Here is a 14,089-nt window from a genome sequence, read left to right as displayed (position 1 = left end):
TTCCGTGAGAGTCCATCACTTCCGACACAAGCGGGGCCTTGCTCTGATTGGCTAGGACCGCACATGTTTGTGATTGGTCAAGAATATCCTGCTTCCAACTGACTGGCTGACAGATCCGCTTCCGGCCTGTGATTGGCTGAGGCTGGATTTATAGCCCTGTCCCGGAAACGCGGCCCCCCTCTTTCCGCTCTGGCCGCACAAGGTGCTGGGTCCTTCAGCTGAAGCTAAGGCCGTTCCACCCCGGCGACTAGCACCGCGCCGCGCGCCCATCCAGCCATGGCCTCCACCTCCGAGCTCGCCTGCATCTACGCCGCGCTCATCCTGCACGACGACGAGGTCACCGTCACGGTGCGTCCGGCCCGGCCCCACGCGCGCAAGATGGCGGCGGGCGCCTCCGCCTGCGCGGGAAGGGGGGGGGGGGGTGGGGAAGCCTCTCGGCCTGGCTCCCTCCTGGGCCGCAGAGCGTCTGAGTCGGGGGCGCGCTCCGCCACGCGGGGCCACGGGCCGCCCCGCACCAGGCTCCGGGCTTGCGCTGCGCCGCGACCGCGCCGGTTCCGCCCGGTTCCTGCGGCAGGACGTGGCTGTTCCCGAGCTCGGCCTTTGCGGCGGCAGCGCAGCTCGCTGGGTAGCGCGGCCCAGGGGCGGGCGGGCCCTGTGGCAGCTTCCGTGACGCCGCTCGCCTGCTTCAGTTCGTAGGCAAGGCCGGACTCGTATCCCTTCTGGTCTCCACGTGCGTGAGGGACTGAGGGTGCCTGCTGGAGATCCTGGGCCACAATGGCTGGGAGAGGACTAGAAATGCACGTTGTGCCGGTGCCTGACTTGTTTGTTGTTATAACAGCATGTTTAATTGTTTCAGGAGGACAAAATTAATGCACTTATTAAAGCAGCTGGAGTAAATGTTGAACCGTTCTGGCCAGGCCTTTTTGCAAAGGTAAGAAATAACAGAAAAGTGGATCAATGAATTGTAGTGGGTCCAAGTATAGCATGTGCAGTAGGTAGCTTCGGCCTGTGCACAGCTGAGATTTGTGAATAGTTTGTAGATAACAAGTAGTAGTTTTCTGGCACTCTGGCAGATAGCTATTAAATTACTGTCCAAATGTAGTTGAGGTTGATATTTTGAGAATCCTCTTCCTCTGATTAAATACCCAACTGATAATCTAATTAATTAAAATTTTATCAGCATTGAATGGTGTTGATGAAAACAAATTTTAGCAAAGTGGTGACACTGGTTAGTTATGTGAGCATGGAAGGCCAAAATATACAAACCCTAGTTGGAGAGTTCAGTGCCTTGGCTGGTGTTTCAGAGGGTTGGAGTTGAGCAATAGGTACATCATATAAGAAGCTCTAATGTGCCTAGAGATGTGGGTTGGTCATCTTTTCAGAGCCATTCAGAAATAGAATTGACATCAAACTCTGACTCAATTTGTTGGCTTATGTGGTAAAAGAAAAGCTTTTTTTAATATTGCCCTGAAAAATCATAAGAGATTGGGGACTCAGATGGCTTTTTTCCCCTCTACGTCTTGTTAAAGATACTTCAGGACAAATTATGTATTCTGACATGTATGCAGTTTCATTCCTTTAGTTGGTGCTGACCCATCTTATTAACCAAATCTTGCTAAATTAGACAAAAACGTTGCTTAGAGCAGTTAACCTTTCTCATGGCATCTTTAATGTTAAAAGCTTGCTTTGGTCAAAGTTGTTTGAGTTACGTTGGCAAACTTGTCGCTATACAGTTTTGTAAGTTGAGATGGATCATTACTTTATCTTGCAGCATGTTGCAATTATAACTACAGTAGGAGACTGACAGCATCCCACGCACCGTAGTAAGGAAATGCATTATTAAATCTAACTTACGATTTAGCCTGACCAATTTACTATGTGCAAGAGTGCTGAATTATGCAACTTTTAAATATCCTTGAAACAGCAGTGAATAGTGTGCAACTTCTGTAAAATATAGTTCTAATGAATTTTAAATATTCTTAGGCTCTAGCTAACATTGACATTGGAAGCCTAATCTGTAACGTAGGAGCTGGTGGTGCTCCTGCGGCTGCTGCTCCTTCTGGAGGCACTGCTCCTGTTGGTGGTCCTGCCCCTGGTAAGTGAATGCTTTGATTTCTGTTATCTTGGCATAACTTCAGAAGACATGACTGTGTAAAATGGTGATAAATCCTGTCTTTGTATGGTGTCTAATTCACTGTATTTTTGAATTCTTACAACTGCTTTGTAATAGATAAACTTGTCAGACATTTGCAATAAACAGCATTTTGTTCTGTGTGGTTAGCTATAGTTACGTTTTTACATTTTCTGATCTCTTAAGATAATATGAATTCAGTCTGCGGAACTACTGTTTCCTGACTGCTAAAGGGCATAACTATAGTTTGAAAATAGTGAGCTTACGAGAGAGGCATTGTTTGGATGGGGAGAGCAGGCTTGTTACTGAAATTTTAAAAGCACTGCTTTATCTCCCTGTTCTCCAGTGTTGGTCATCAAAGGCACTGCATGGAGTAAGGGCACTGATAATCTGTGGATTAGATTCTTTGGCTGTGGTACTGATGTGCTTATGAAGCACCACAAATTACATTGGAAAGCTATTTTACAATTGTGATTCTTCCATTGTAAACTCTTCCTGGAGGTTAGTTGAGTCTTGACTTTAACCGTTTTCTCCCCCTTTTTTTTTAAAGCTGAGGAGAAGAAAGAGGAAGAAAAGAAAGAAGAATCTGAGGAATCTGATGATGACATGGGCTTTGGTCTCTTCGACTAAACTGCCTTTTTGTACCATCTGTAATAAAAAACAAAGAAAAACTTGAATCATGTTTTACTAATCTATTAGAACTCTTTGAAGGGGGTCAACAAACATGGACAAGGGGTATCCAGTAGATATAATGTACTTATATTTCCAGAAAGCCTTTGACAAGGTCCCTCACCAAAGGCTCTTATGTAAATTAAGTTGTCATGGTTTAAGAGGGAAGATCCTTTCATGGACTGATAACTGGTTAAAAGACAGGAAACAAAGGGCTGGAATAAATGGTAAATTTTCAGAATGGAGAGGGGTAACTAATGGTGTCCCCCAAGGGTCAGTCCTAGGACCAATCCTATTCAACTTATTCATAAATGATCTGGAGAAAGGGGCAAACAGTGAGGTGGCAAAGTCTGCCGACAATACTAAACTGCTCAAGTAGTTAAGACGAAAGCAGACTGAAGAACTTCAAAAAGATCTCACAAAACTAAATGATTGGGCAACAAAATAGCAAATGAAATGTAATGTGGAGAAATGTAAAGTAATGCACACTGGACAAAAAAAACCCCAACTATACATACAATATGATGGGGGCTAATTTAGCTACAACTAATCAGGAAAGAGATCTTGGATTCATCGTGGATAGTTCTCTAAAGACATCCATGCTGTGTGCAGTGGCAGTCAAAAAGCAAACAGAATGTTAGGAATCATTAAAAAAGGGTTAGAGAATAAGACAAGACAGAGAATATCTTATTGCCCTTACAGAAATCCACGGTATGCCCACATCTTGAATACTGTGTTCAGATGTGGTCTCATCTCAAAAAAGATATACTGGCATTAGAAAAGGTTCAGAGAAGAGCAATTAAATTGATTAGGGGTTTGGAACAGGTCCCATATGAGGAGAGATTAAAGAGACTAGGACTTTTCAGCTTGGAAAAGAGGAGACTAAGGGGGGATATGATAGACAGGGCTCGACAATTAGGGCAATCTACTCACCTATGGCGAATAGATTTTAGCCTGGCACAGCGCGATCAGCACATGCGCAGCGTGCCAAACCGTGTGGCTGGCGAGCAGGGCTCGCTGCCGCTTGTCAAGCCCTGATGATAGAGGTCTATAAAATCATGAGTAGTGTGGAGAAAGTGAATAAGGAAAAGTTATTTACTTGTTCCCACAATATAAGAATTAGGGGCCACCAAATGAAATTAATGGGCAGCAGGTTTAAAACAAATAAAAGGAAGTCCTTATTCACACAGCGCACAGTCAACCTGTGGAACTCCTTGCCAGAGGAGGTTGTGAAGGCTAGGACTATAACAGGGTTTAAAAGAGAACTAAATAAAGTCATGGAGGTTAAGTCTATTAATGGCTATTAGCCAGGATGGGCACGGAATGGTGTTCTAGCCTCTGTTTCTCCAAGGGTGGAGATGGATCGCAGGAGCGAGACTGCCTGTTCAGTTCACTCCCTCTGGGGCACTTGGTATTGGCCACTGTCGGCAAACAGGATACTGTATTGAATGGACCTTGTCTGACCCAGTATGGCCATTCTTATGTAGGCTAGTCTCCGGGCTTCCCACAAGTGGCTTTGGATGCCATGGATGCTGCCACAATGGTCATGGCCCCAGGAATAGCAATGCGTAGGGATGCATGGCTCCAGGTATCCGGTCTGCCCTGAGGTCCAACAGACCATCCAGGACCTTCCATTTGAGGAAAATGTGCATTTTACCTAGAAAATAGACAAAAGACTGCATAGTTTAAAGGACTCCAGAATGACAGGTCATTCGGTCTACATATGCCCTCCATACAGCACAAATGTTTCATGCCTCGACACCAGTTCCACACATACCCACCTCAGAAGTGGCAGGGTTGTTGGAGGCGTAATGGGAATGGCTGCAGACATCCACCAGAATAACTTGATCAGGGTGCAGAGGAGATGCGATGTGCAGTTTTCCTTGCCCTTCCCCCTCCCCCCATACCCTTCCCATTCTTCTTTAGGGACCCTTCTTATGAGCAACTCCTGCTTCAGGAGGCACCATATACATCTGTCTCTGGGAGTAGCGGAGAAGGTTCCTCTAGAAAATGAGGCAAGTGTTTTACTCCTACTGTATGCTAATCCCTAAAGCCAAGGGTGGGCTCCGGCCCATTCTGGACCTGCACGGCCTAACACATTCATAAAGAAGCTCAAGTTCCGCATGGTCTCCCTGGTATCTATTATCCTCTTCCTGGATCCGAATGACTGGCGCACTGCCTCAATTTGAGGGACACACACTTTCACATTGCAATTTACCATCCCCACAGGAAGTTCAATTAGTCAATCAAAATGTCACATTCCTACTACAGGTTAGATTGGAGTGGACAATAAGTTTGTGATAGGCAACCAGCACTATCCATTCACAGTTCTCCCTTTCGACCTATCTTCATTACCTCAGGTTTTCACGAAGTGCATGGTGCTGGTGGCAGCTGTCCTCTGCAGTCATTAAGAGCAGGTTTTTGCATACATGGCCCATTGGCTCATTAAGGGCTGCAGTAGAAGGGAGGTAGAGACTCAGGTGACCTCCTCAATGAGACCAAATCAATTCTCCCACCAGTTCAGAAGATAGAGTATAATGTTTTCAGACCATGTCTCATCATTCAGAATCTCAGAAATTTCCTCACAATCAGAGTCAGAAACTGCCTCAAACTTCTCGCTTGCAAGGCCTCATGCATGTACATAGTATGTTTTATGACACTCAGACTTCTACAGCTCTGGATAGTGTCCACTTACAGCTTGTCCTGAGACATCTAGACAGACTAGTGATGTTACCTTGGCTGGCGTTAAGACTCCTTCCTTTGGTTGCTTGGCCAAGACCAAGTTTGCTCTGGTGTACCCTTCATGGCCACTAACCCTTGTAATGGAAGCATCAGACTTGGGGTGGGGAACTCATCTAGGAGACCTCCAAACTCAAGGTCTCTGGTTTGATTGGCACGCTAAGCATTCAGATCCCACCTGTCGGGTCGTTGTGTCCCAGTTTTAGTGGACAATATGACAATGTATTATATCAACAAACAGGGCTGTGCACACTCCTCTCCCCTCTGTCAAGAAGCCCTCAGGTTGTGGAACTTGTATAGATTGCTCAATACGCCTACAGGATGCGTACCTTCCACGGGTGCAAATAAACTTGGCGGACAGCCGCATATGCTCCTTTCAGTCCAAGTGGTCCCTTCTTCTGGAGATCGTCTGGTCCATCTAGTAGGGGTTCTCCCTGGATAGACCTTTTCACAACACAACACAATCAGAAATATTACATCTTGCTTGTTCCAGAACCTCAGCCTGGGCTCTTGTGCAGATGCGTTGCTCTTTGACTCTGGGAGTCAGCTGCTGTACACTTTTTCTCTCATCCTTCTGGTTCACAGGTGCTCCTAAAAATCAGATAAGACCATGCCCAAGATATCCTCATTGCCCCAGCCTGGGCCCATCAGCATTGGTACACCACCCTGTTGGACATGCCAGTTGGAATCTCCACTCCTGCTACCCCTCATTCCAGATCTTCTGTTCCTAGACCAAGGCCGTCTCCTAAACGCGAATCTCAGTTTCTCCACCTCACAGAATGGAAGCTCCAGAGCTAAACCCTATGGAGCGCTCTTGTTTGTAGCAAGTGAGACAAGTCCTCCTAGGTAGTAGGAAGCCTGAGCTAGTCGACTAGTCACTTCCCCCACCCCCTTTCTGCCTCTATCAGAAAGAGGCAGCAAAGAGGAGGGGGAAACAGGTGGGGGTGCTTCAAAGTGGCAGTGCTGCGTGGAGCCCAGGATCAGCTGGGGACTCCCCTGCTGACCTTGGGCTCCAAGTGGGGGAGTTCCCAGTTGATCCCGGGCTCCACTGGGCCTTGCCACTTTGAAATGCCTTGAGGAGCCTGACGCTGGGCTCCATGAGGTGTTTCAAAGCGGCAGCACCGCATGGAGCACAGGATCAACAGGGGACTGATCCTGGGCTCCCCACGGCACTGCCGCTTTGAAATGTGGTGGGGAGCATGGGCCTAGCAGGGGGCTGCCCCGCTGGCCCCATGCTTCCCACAGCGCTTTTGCCACAGCCCTAGGGCTGTTGCTATACTTTAAGGGCGCAGGTTCCCTATCGACTAATCAAATAGTCGATGCAAATTGCATCAACTATTCAATTAGTCAATAAAAATGTCACATTCCTACTACAGGTTAGATTGGAGTGGACAATAATTTTTGGCAAGAGAACTCCAAGATTTTGGCAAGTGGTCAAGGGCCACACTTTTCTGTGCAGGGCGTGCAGGGTCTGGATGGAGGAGGGTACAGAAGGGCATATGGGGTAAGGGACTGAGGTGCAGGAGAGGGTGTGAGGTCTGAGAGGGAGTTTGGGGAAAGGAGGGGTTGTGACCTGGGTCAGGGGATTGGGATGTAGGGTCAGGGAGAGAGTATGGGTGCAGGAGAGGATTCTGGCCTGGGGGAGGGGCATTAGGAGGGGGTGAAAAGTCTGAGAGGGAGCTGTGATCTGAGGGAAGAGTAAAAGGGGGTGCAGACTGCAGAGGGTTTGGGTGGTGACTTGGGGCAGGGTCTGGGAGGTGTTTGGGTGCAGGAGAGGATTCTGGCTAGGGGAGGGGATACAGGGTCCAGGAGGGAGTTGTGACCTGGGGCGGGCAGGGGGTGCAGAAGGTGACCTGAGGGAGGGAGTTGGAACGTGGGAGAGGCTAGGATGCCAGAGGCTGGGAGCTGCTTACCTAAGCTTGCAATACCCCAAGGCAGGCTGCCTGCTGCAGCCACGCTTGAAACTGCAGGCTGCTCCCTCCACGTGGCGCTCAGCTCCGGGAGGGGAAAAAGAGATTTGCATTGCTCCCATCCCCCCGGACAATCTCTTAGCTCCTATTGGCTGGTTGCTTCCAGCCAATAGGAGATGAGAGATTGACTGGGGTCAGTTCCTCTTGGTCGGTTGTTTCTGGCCAATAGCAGCTGAGGATTGGTCTGAGGATGAGGAGATCACACAAAGCCCCCCCTTCCCTCTAGAGCAGAGAGCCGCCAGACTATGCTTTAAACCGGCTGCTGCATGCTTGAGGGTCCCGGCAGGGAGGTCTGCGGGCCGGATCCGCTCCCTGGGCTGTATTTTGCTCAGCCCTGGGTTAGCTCATTTAGGAAGAAAGCCAAAATTTTGCCATACAACAGTCAGCAATGACTCTAAGGGAAGGATAAAATAAGTGTCCACAAACTGAACTATCACTTTGAAGTTGGATTTCTAGACTGATCAAATCTTTTTAGGTTTCCTTTCCTAACATCCTAAGGAGCTCTCTATCACAGACTCCCCCTTCTGTTTCTTTTTAGTATTTCACTTTTTTAGAAAAAGGCAAACTAGTTTGAAAAACTGACTCGCTTTTCCCAGGATCCCATCAATAATTCCAGAACCTTTCACTCAGAAATGCAGTTGGATGAAAAGCAATGCAAAGGTATTTTAAAAATATTTAGTTTAATTAACAAGGTAACAATTAAAAATGCAACTTTTAAAATTGATAGAGGGCTCATTCATTGACAGCCCATGCGGGATGTCACATATTTTGTAAGCAGGGATCAGAAGTTCCCTCATTTAAAGTTTTAATATGTCAATTTTAGGTGAGATTCAGTGTTTCCAAATGTGCTCAAATGTAAGGGTTTTTTTTTTTTTTATTTTTTTAATCGACTTCCTCTATCCAGGAGTTTCTGATGAAAATGGTGAAATTCTCAGAAATAGACCAATTTTCAACTTTATCTTCCTGAAATTTCAGTTTTGGGAAGTTCGGTTACACAAAATTAGAACTGTGTAATATTTTGATTATTTACATTAATTTAACTTGTTAAACATATTCTTAAGGATTTGGTAGGATTCAATTAATGGGTTGGTGTAAAAATGTTTCATTATTTCATTGGCCTTGCTGAGATGTGCTTTATGGTTTTTGTTAGAGAGGTGTTAGCAAGAAGAGTTTAGCACACATAATACAACTTGGGATTCCTTAAAGCTGGGATACAGAAAGACAGAAATGCTGAGGAAGTGGCTTTGAGGGGAGAAAATGGTTGTTCATCAATACTTCCTAGGACAGGAAGCTGTGAAGATCTGGGAAACTGAAGGATTATATACTGCTTAAAAACTTTGTTATTTGCCCTAGTTTAAGCTATCTGTTGCTATTTTGGATAGGGAATGAGGAATGGGTGTTGGACCCAGTTGTAGGAAAGAATAGTTTTTACTCCCTGAATATAGGATTTTTTAGGAGAAATATTCTGCAGGAGTTGTATGAACCTTAGCATGGAAGAATTCACCATAAGGTTAATTTTCTGGCATTCCTCCCGAGAGGTACCTTTTGCTTTTTTAAGTCTACAAAAAGTTTGACAGGAAAAGCAAGGTAAGAAAAAAAAATCCTAATGCTTTGTGCTATTGAGCATAGGAAGAAATGTTACAGCCCGGATTTCACTGGTAACACCTTTTTAATAGGTCAAAGTAACTGTACAGTTCATTATATTCTTCCTGAGAATAATTTATATCCCCCATCAAACAAAAGGGAGCATGGTGTTTTTTATTTAACAGAACAGATGGTATAACTGGAAAAAAATCAAAGAAAACATTCACACTGCTCTGCTGTAACTCCTCCCAGGCAAGATAGACTCAAAGATGGGTTAGTGAACTACAGTGGGTTTAAAATATTCAACATGGCTTTAATCTTTCTGTATAAATTATATAAAAACAGGGAACACATATGGTTACAGAACTTCTCATCTAAATGCGGCTCCGAGTTGCTCTGGTACAAAGCAGCTTTATGCTTCCAAGGAAAATAACATTGCTACAAAAACCTGGCAAGTTATTTTGGTGAAAAGACACACAAGAGTTTTCAGTTGTGTTCTACAGCTAGTTTCCAAACAAACGTTTCACACATCCACATAAAAGTAAAAGGCAGAAAGATGAAGAGGGCTTTAGTTTCTTTTGAAATGACTGAAGTCTTGAAAATATAGCTTTTTAAATTTTCTTCCTCTGTAAATTGTGATTAGCATATTGCGACGTAAGTGTTCTAATAAAAAATTCCAGTCTGGATAGCTCGCATACTGTGGGCAAGAATTCTCAGCCCTGAGGTTTCCCAGAATTCTTCACAATATTTTTCTCCAATCTGCAGCTCGGATAGTCCTGGCTCTGAGATTTTAACCCCTTTGCAATTTTAGGTAATGCATATCCTATTGTAATGATGTAAAATGCAATTGCTTTTCCCAATCACAATTCCCAAGGGCTTCTGTACAAACTTCATTCTGCGATAATGCCACATTTTGAATTCCAGACCATCTTGACTTTAGGATAAAAACTTGGTTAAACTTTTATAATGAGAGAGAGAGAAAACCAACAGCTGTCAATCAGGTCTGGTGAAGCAGGAATCTCTGGAAATCCAGGACTATGCAGGGTTAATCCTCACTGCTGGCGGAAGGCTAGATAACATCCTCATGTGAGCAATATTCCTAAAAAGAATGACAAGAAATTCTTCCTCGGTGTTTAATGGGGTCTGGACTGACCAATCATTTTCAGTCTGGCTTGATCAATAACATCCAGCAAGTTTTTGGCATCCACAGCCAGAGCATGAGCAGCTGTGAGCATTTGCTTTTTGTATTCCTGCTGCAGGCTGGTCATGACGTATTGCTGTGCCAATTTCATCTTGTTAATCAGTTCAGCCAAGTCAGAGTTCAACAGCTTCTGTGCCATCTCAATCTGGAAAGATAAAAATGCAGTCAGGCCCTGCAAACAGCATTTCATGGCATGGTAATTATTATAAGAGAATAATACTATTATTATAGAATAATAATTTGTGATCTCCAGAGGGGCTGATAGACTTGCCAGGTTCCTAGACTAGAGGAGAGGAGCATGGCTCTGTGCTCTCAAAAGGGGCAGGGCCTCGGGGGGAAGGAGTGGGGCTGGGAGCAGCCAGCCCTCAGCACTGCCTGGCTGTGTCCCCTCCTCACTCAGCCAGCCCTCACGGCCACCCAGAGCGCACTGTGTGAGTTCCAGCGGCAATATAATCCGGCTGCCGCTGCGCTACCAATGACAGACTTTTGAATTGGCAGGCCCTGGTGCAGTTGCCCCCTCTGCTCCTCCTGCCCCCTGCCAGCAGACCCGGGAGTATCACACTCATCATGGAATTACTAACAGTGCAGTGTACTCCCCCTAAGGCAGAGCTCCACCTTTGCTGGTGAAACCTAGAACAGTCATTACACTTTAGATACCATGCTGTGGCCTCCATCTCTATAGCCAGCACATGGGACGGGATAGGGGAGCAGTGGTGCAGACTCCAGTAGCTTCTTCACATTGCTAAGTTGTGCCAGTTTTTCTAATGGCCTTTGTCCATTAGAAAGAGACTAAGAATTCACTCTCCCAGGCCACTGAACAGCCATCCAGTGTCAATAACTACCGGACACTATTCACCAGGGCTGGATCTGAACCTACGTCCTAGGCAGTGGCACTGAAACAATTTTTATAGTGGGGGATGCTAAGGGCGGGAACCACATATTTAGAGCATCCCTAGTTCCAGCACCCATGGTCCTAGATATCAGATTCTGATTAATGTTTCCAGATTCCTAAATCATCCTCTCTCAGGCCATTTTAAAAAAATTATCTTGAGACCGATTAGCTGAGCAACAATAAAATACAGAAAAGATGAAGGTGAAAGGTACAGATTTTTTTAAAAACAAACTACGCTGCAGGTAAAGTCACCATTTGGAAGGGGAGAGTCACTGAGCATCTTGTACTCTGAGAATCATATTCTTCTAGCATTCTCAGTGCTCCTGTTCAATCAGATCTTGCCGGCACAGACACAATACTATGGGGAAAAAATTAATCCTGACACTCTAGTGTTTTAAGCAGTAAAATAAACTCAGCCATTTCTCATTCAGAATTAGGTTACTGCAGGAAATTTCCAGAGCAAAGGCTTCCCAATTGCACCGAGCCACACTAACGTACCTGTTTGAGGGTAATTTAGTGAGAGAGACTAAACTTGAACCCAAGAATTAACTCCCATGTGGTGGCCCTGAATTGGAAACCTAAATACCATATATTCCTCTAACTCCTTGGCTGTGTCTACACTGGCGGGATCTTGTACCAAAGCAGCCGCTCTTGCACAAAAACTTGCTGCCTGTCTACACTGGCTGCGTGTTCTTGCGCAAGTAAACTGACGTTCTAATGTATAAAATCAGGGCTTCTTGCACAAGAACTATGATGCTCCCGCTCAGGAATAAGCTCTCTTGCTCAAGAGCTCTTCCAGAAGAGGCCAGTGCAGACAGGCAACATTAATTTCTTACTCAAGAAAGCCCTATGGTTAAAATGGCCATCAGAGCTTTCTTGCGCAAGTACATCTCTTGCGCAAAAGCACATGCCAGTGTAGATGCTCTCTTCTGGAAGAGTTCTTGTGCAAAAAGCTGCCAGTGTAGATGTAGCCCACATGTGTCTGGATGTGATGTGTGCTAGTAATTTTCATAAAACTGAAGAGTTCCCAGTGTCTGGCAAGATAATTTGATAATTAAGATGCCTGTCTGCAGGGGGAAGAAACCCAAAAAAATTGCTAGTGCTCAGTAAACAAAAGATACTTACCTTGTAGTAGTTGGAGGTTCTTCAAGAGGAGTGGTCCCTACCTGTATTGTACTGTGGGTACGCATACAGTCCAGGCACCCAGAGTTGGAGAATTCTTGAAAACAGTGGAACTACTTTGGAGGAGAACTTGGGATGGAAACACTATGACTTTGTTTCCCAGGAATATGACATAAGGTGGATCTCTGAGCTTACCCACCGTCCTGAATGGGGAGGTGGCTACCAGGAATGGAATATTCAAGCACAGAGGATGCATGGATTCTGCCTTTCCCATGTCAAGAGATTGGAAAAGAACTGAATGTTGATCGGCGACAGAGAGGACTTGCGTTGGAAACTAGGTATGTTGATGTACAGATGTTTAAACGATTAACTGATAAGCCTGGGCTTACTGGTTAACCCAAACGACTACACACACTCCCCTTCCTTTGCTGTCTATGTATCAGAGGCAGCAAGGGGAGGGGAAGCGGGAGCTAGTGCCTGTGCACAGCAGGTTTTTAAGATGGCGCCATGCGTATGCCAGATCCTGTGGAGCTGACTACTCCCCCCCAGAGGCAGCAGTGCAAGGGGCAGGTGGGAGTCGGTGCTCCCCACGAGCACCAAATCCCATGGAGCTGCCAGCCCCACCACCCTTGCGCTGCTGCCTCTGAATTTTTAAGAATTCTTCAACTCTGGGTACATGGACTGCATGCGTATCCACAGTACAATGCAGAGAAGAGCCACACATCTTGAAGAATGTGCAGTTACTACTAGGAAAGTATCTTTTGTTTACTGATAGAGAGGCAGCAGTGCAGAGGGTGAGGGAAGCAGGCGGGAGCCGGTACATGTGGGAAGCCGGCTTTCAAACGCCCACGGAGATGCTTGCTCCCTCCACCCCCGCGCTGCCGCCTCTGTATTTGTGTTGTTAACTCCCAACAAATTCTTCAGATCCAACAAATTATGGAAAGAGGCACAGACCCAGACCGGAAGCAGCCATGACAGCACCAATGGGAGAATCTTTCTCATTTCTGCAGTAAGTAATACAGGTTTACGTCTTCGAAATATTGAACAACACCTGTTGCACTTCCTATAAGCAGGAGGATTCTAAACCCTGAGAACCATCGAGAAACCATGCCTGGAGGCAAACAACCCCTAGACTGGGGTGAAATGAAGCATGCAACCTACATCCTGTGAGAGGAAGGAGATAAGGAATGTTCAGGAGCTCGAGTAGTGGATAGAGTAGTGGATGAAGCAAATAAGGGTACCAAGCTTATCTGGGCCAGTTTGGTAATGCAAGGATCATTCTGGTTCTGTGCTGTTTGATTTTGTTCATCACCATGAGCACTAGTGAAATTGAAAGAAATGCACAGAGCAAACTCTTCTTCTAGGATGGCAGATATGAGTGGGAGCTCAGACCCACTCTTGAGCAGAAAAGAGGGCACTTTTCAGAAAAGTTGGTGAAAACATCCATCTCCAGATGACACCTTCTTTGGAATAAGTTGTGGGGGATTTCAGAGCCTAGCTTCCATTCATAGTGCTGTGGGAATTGTCTGCTGAGAACATTGGCTGTGGTGTTTTGAGTGCTTGTGATGTAGACCCCTGAAGTTTGGTGATGAACTAGGCCTCAATTCCATAGCTTGGCACACAGAGGGAGAGTTTCCTCCTTCTTGCTTGTTGATGTAGACTCTAGAGCATGCGGGACATGTCCATCGTGGCCTTCACTAATTTGCCTCAATGAGAAGCAGAAAATTGAAGTAGGCATTCTGGTCAGCCCTGAATGCCAACTGAATGATGTGGAGAATACA

The 14,089-nt window shown here is 45.7% G+C and overlaps 2 protein-coding genes across 21 annotated transcripts in view; one reads left to right on the top strand and one right to left on the bottom strand.

The window, feature by feature from the left end:
- The first annotated feature begins 165 nt into the window (after nucleotides 1–165).
- Nucleotides 166–2,808, top strand: RPLP1 (ribosomal protein lateral stalk subunit P1). Its single transcript, XM_006123521.4, has 4 exons — nucleotides 166–348; nucleotides 857–931; nucleotides 1,984–2,095; nucleotides 2,682–2,808. Exons 1-4 carry the CDS (start codon nucleotides 277–279, stop codon nucleotides 2,759–2,761), a joined length of 339 nt encoding a protein of 112 aa, XP_006123583.1. The 5' UTR covers nucleotides 166–276; the 3' UTR covers nucleotides 2,762–2,808.
- Nucleotides 2,809–8,368: 5,560 nt separating this feature from the next.
- Nucleotides 8,369–14,089, bottom strand: part of PTK2 (protein tyrosine kinase 2) — a 330,274-nt gene continuing 324,553 nt past the window's right edge. For all 20 annotated transcript variants that reach the window (XM_075920049.1, XM_075920046.1, XM_075920048.1 and 17 more), the window contains one exon: nucleotides 8,369–10,439. In XM_075920049.1, coding sequence (XP_075776164.1) covers nucleotides 10,227–10,439 — 213 coding nt within the window. In that variant the 3' untranslated portion in view covers nucleotides 8,369–10,226. The remainder of the gene's footprint in view (nucleotides 10,440–14,089) is intronic.

Source organism: Pelodiscus sinensis, chromosome 2 (genome assembly GCF_049634645.1).
Source record: "Pelodiscus sinensis isolate JC-2024 chromosome 2, ASM4963464v1, whole genome shotgun sequence".
Taxonomy (NCBI): domain Eukaryota; kingdom Metazoa; phylum Chordata; order Testudines; family Trionychidae; genus Pelodiscus; species Pelodiscus sinensis.
The sequence above is the reverse complement of the archived record's forward strand: the minus strand, read 5'-3'. Positions and strand labels throughout refer to the sequence as shown.

Excerpts from the sequence above, each read along its gene's own strand:
- RPLP1 (XM_006123521.4), top strand. The coding sequence starts at position 277 with ATGGCCTCCACCTCCGAGCTCGCCTGCATCTACGCCGCGCTCATCCTG. Across the intron at positions 932-1,983 it reads GGCCAGGCCTTTTTGCAAAG|GCTCTAGCTAACATTGACAT; the intron begins GTAAGAAATAAC and ends AAATATTCTTAG. Across the intron at positions 2,096-2,681 it reads TGTTGGTGGTCCTGCCCCTG|CTGAGGAGAAGAAAGAGGAA; the intron begins GTAAGTGAATGC and ends TTTTTTTTAAAG.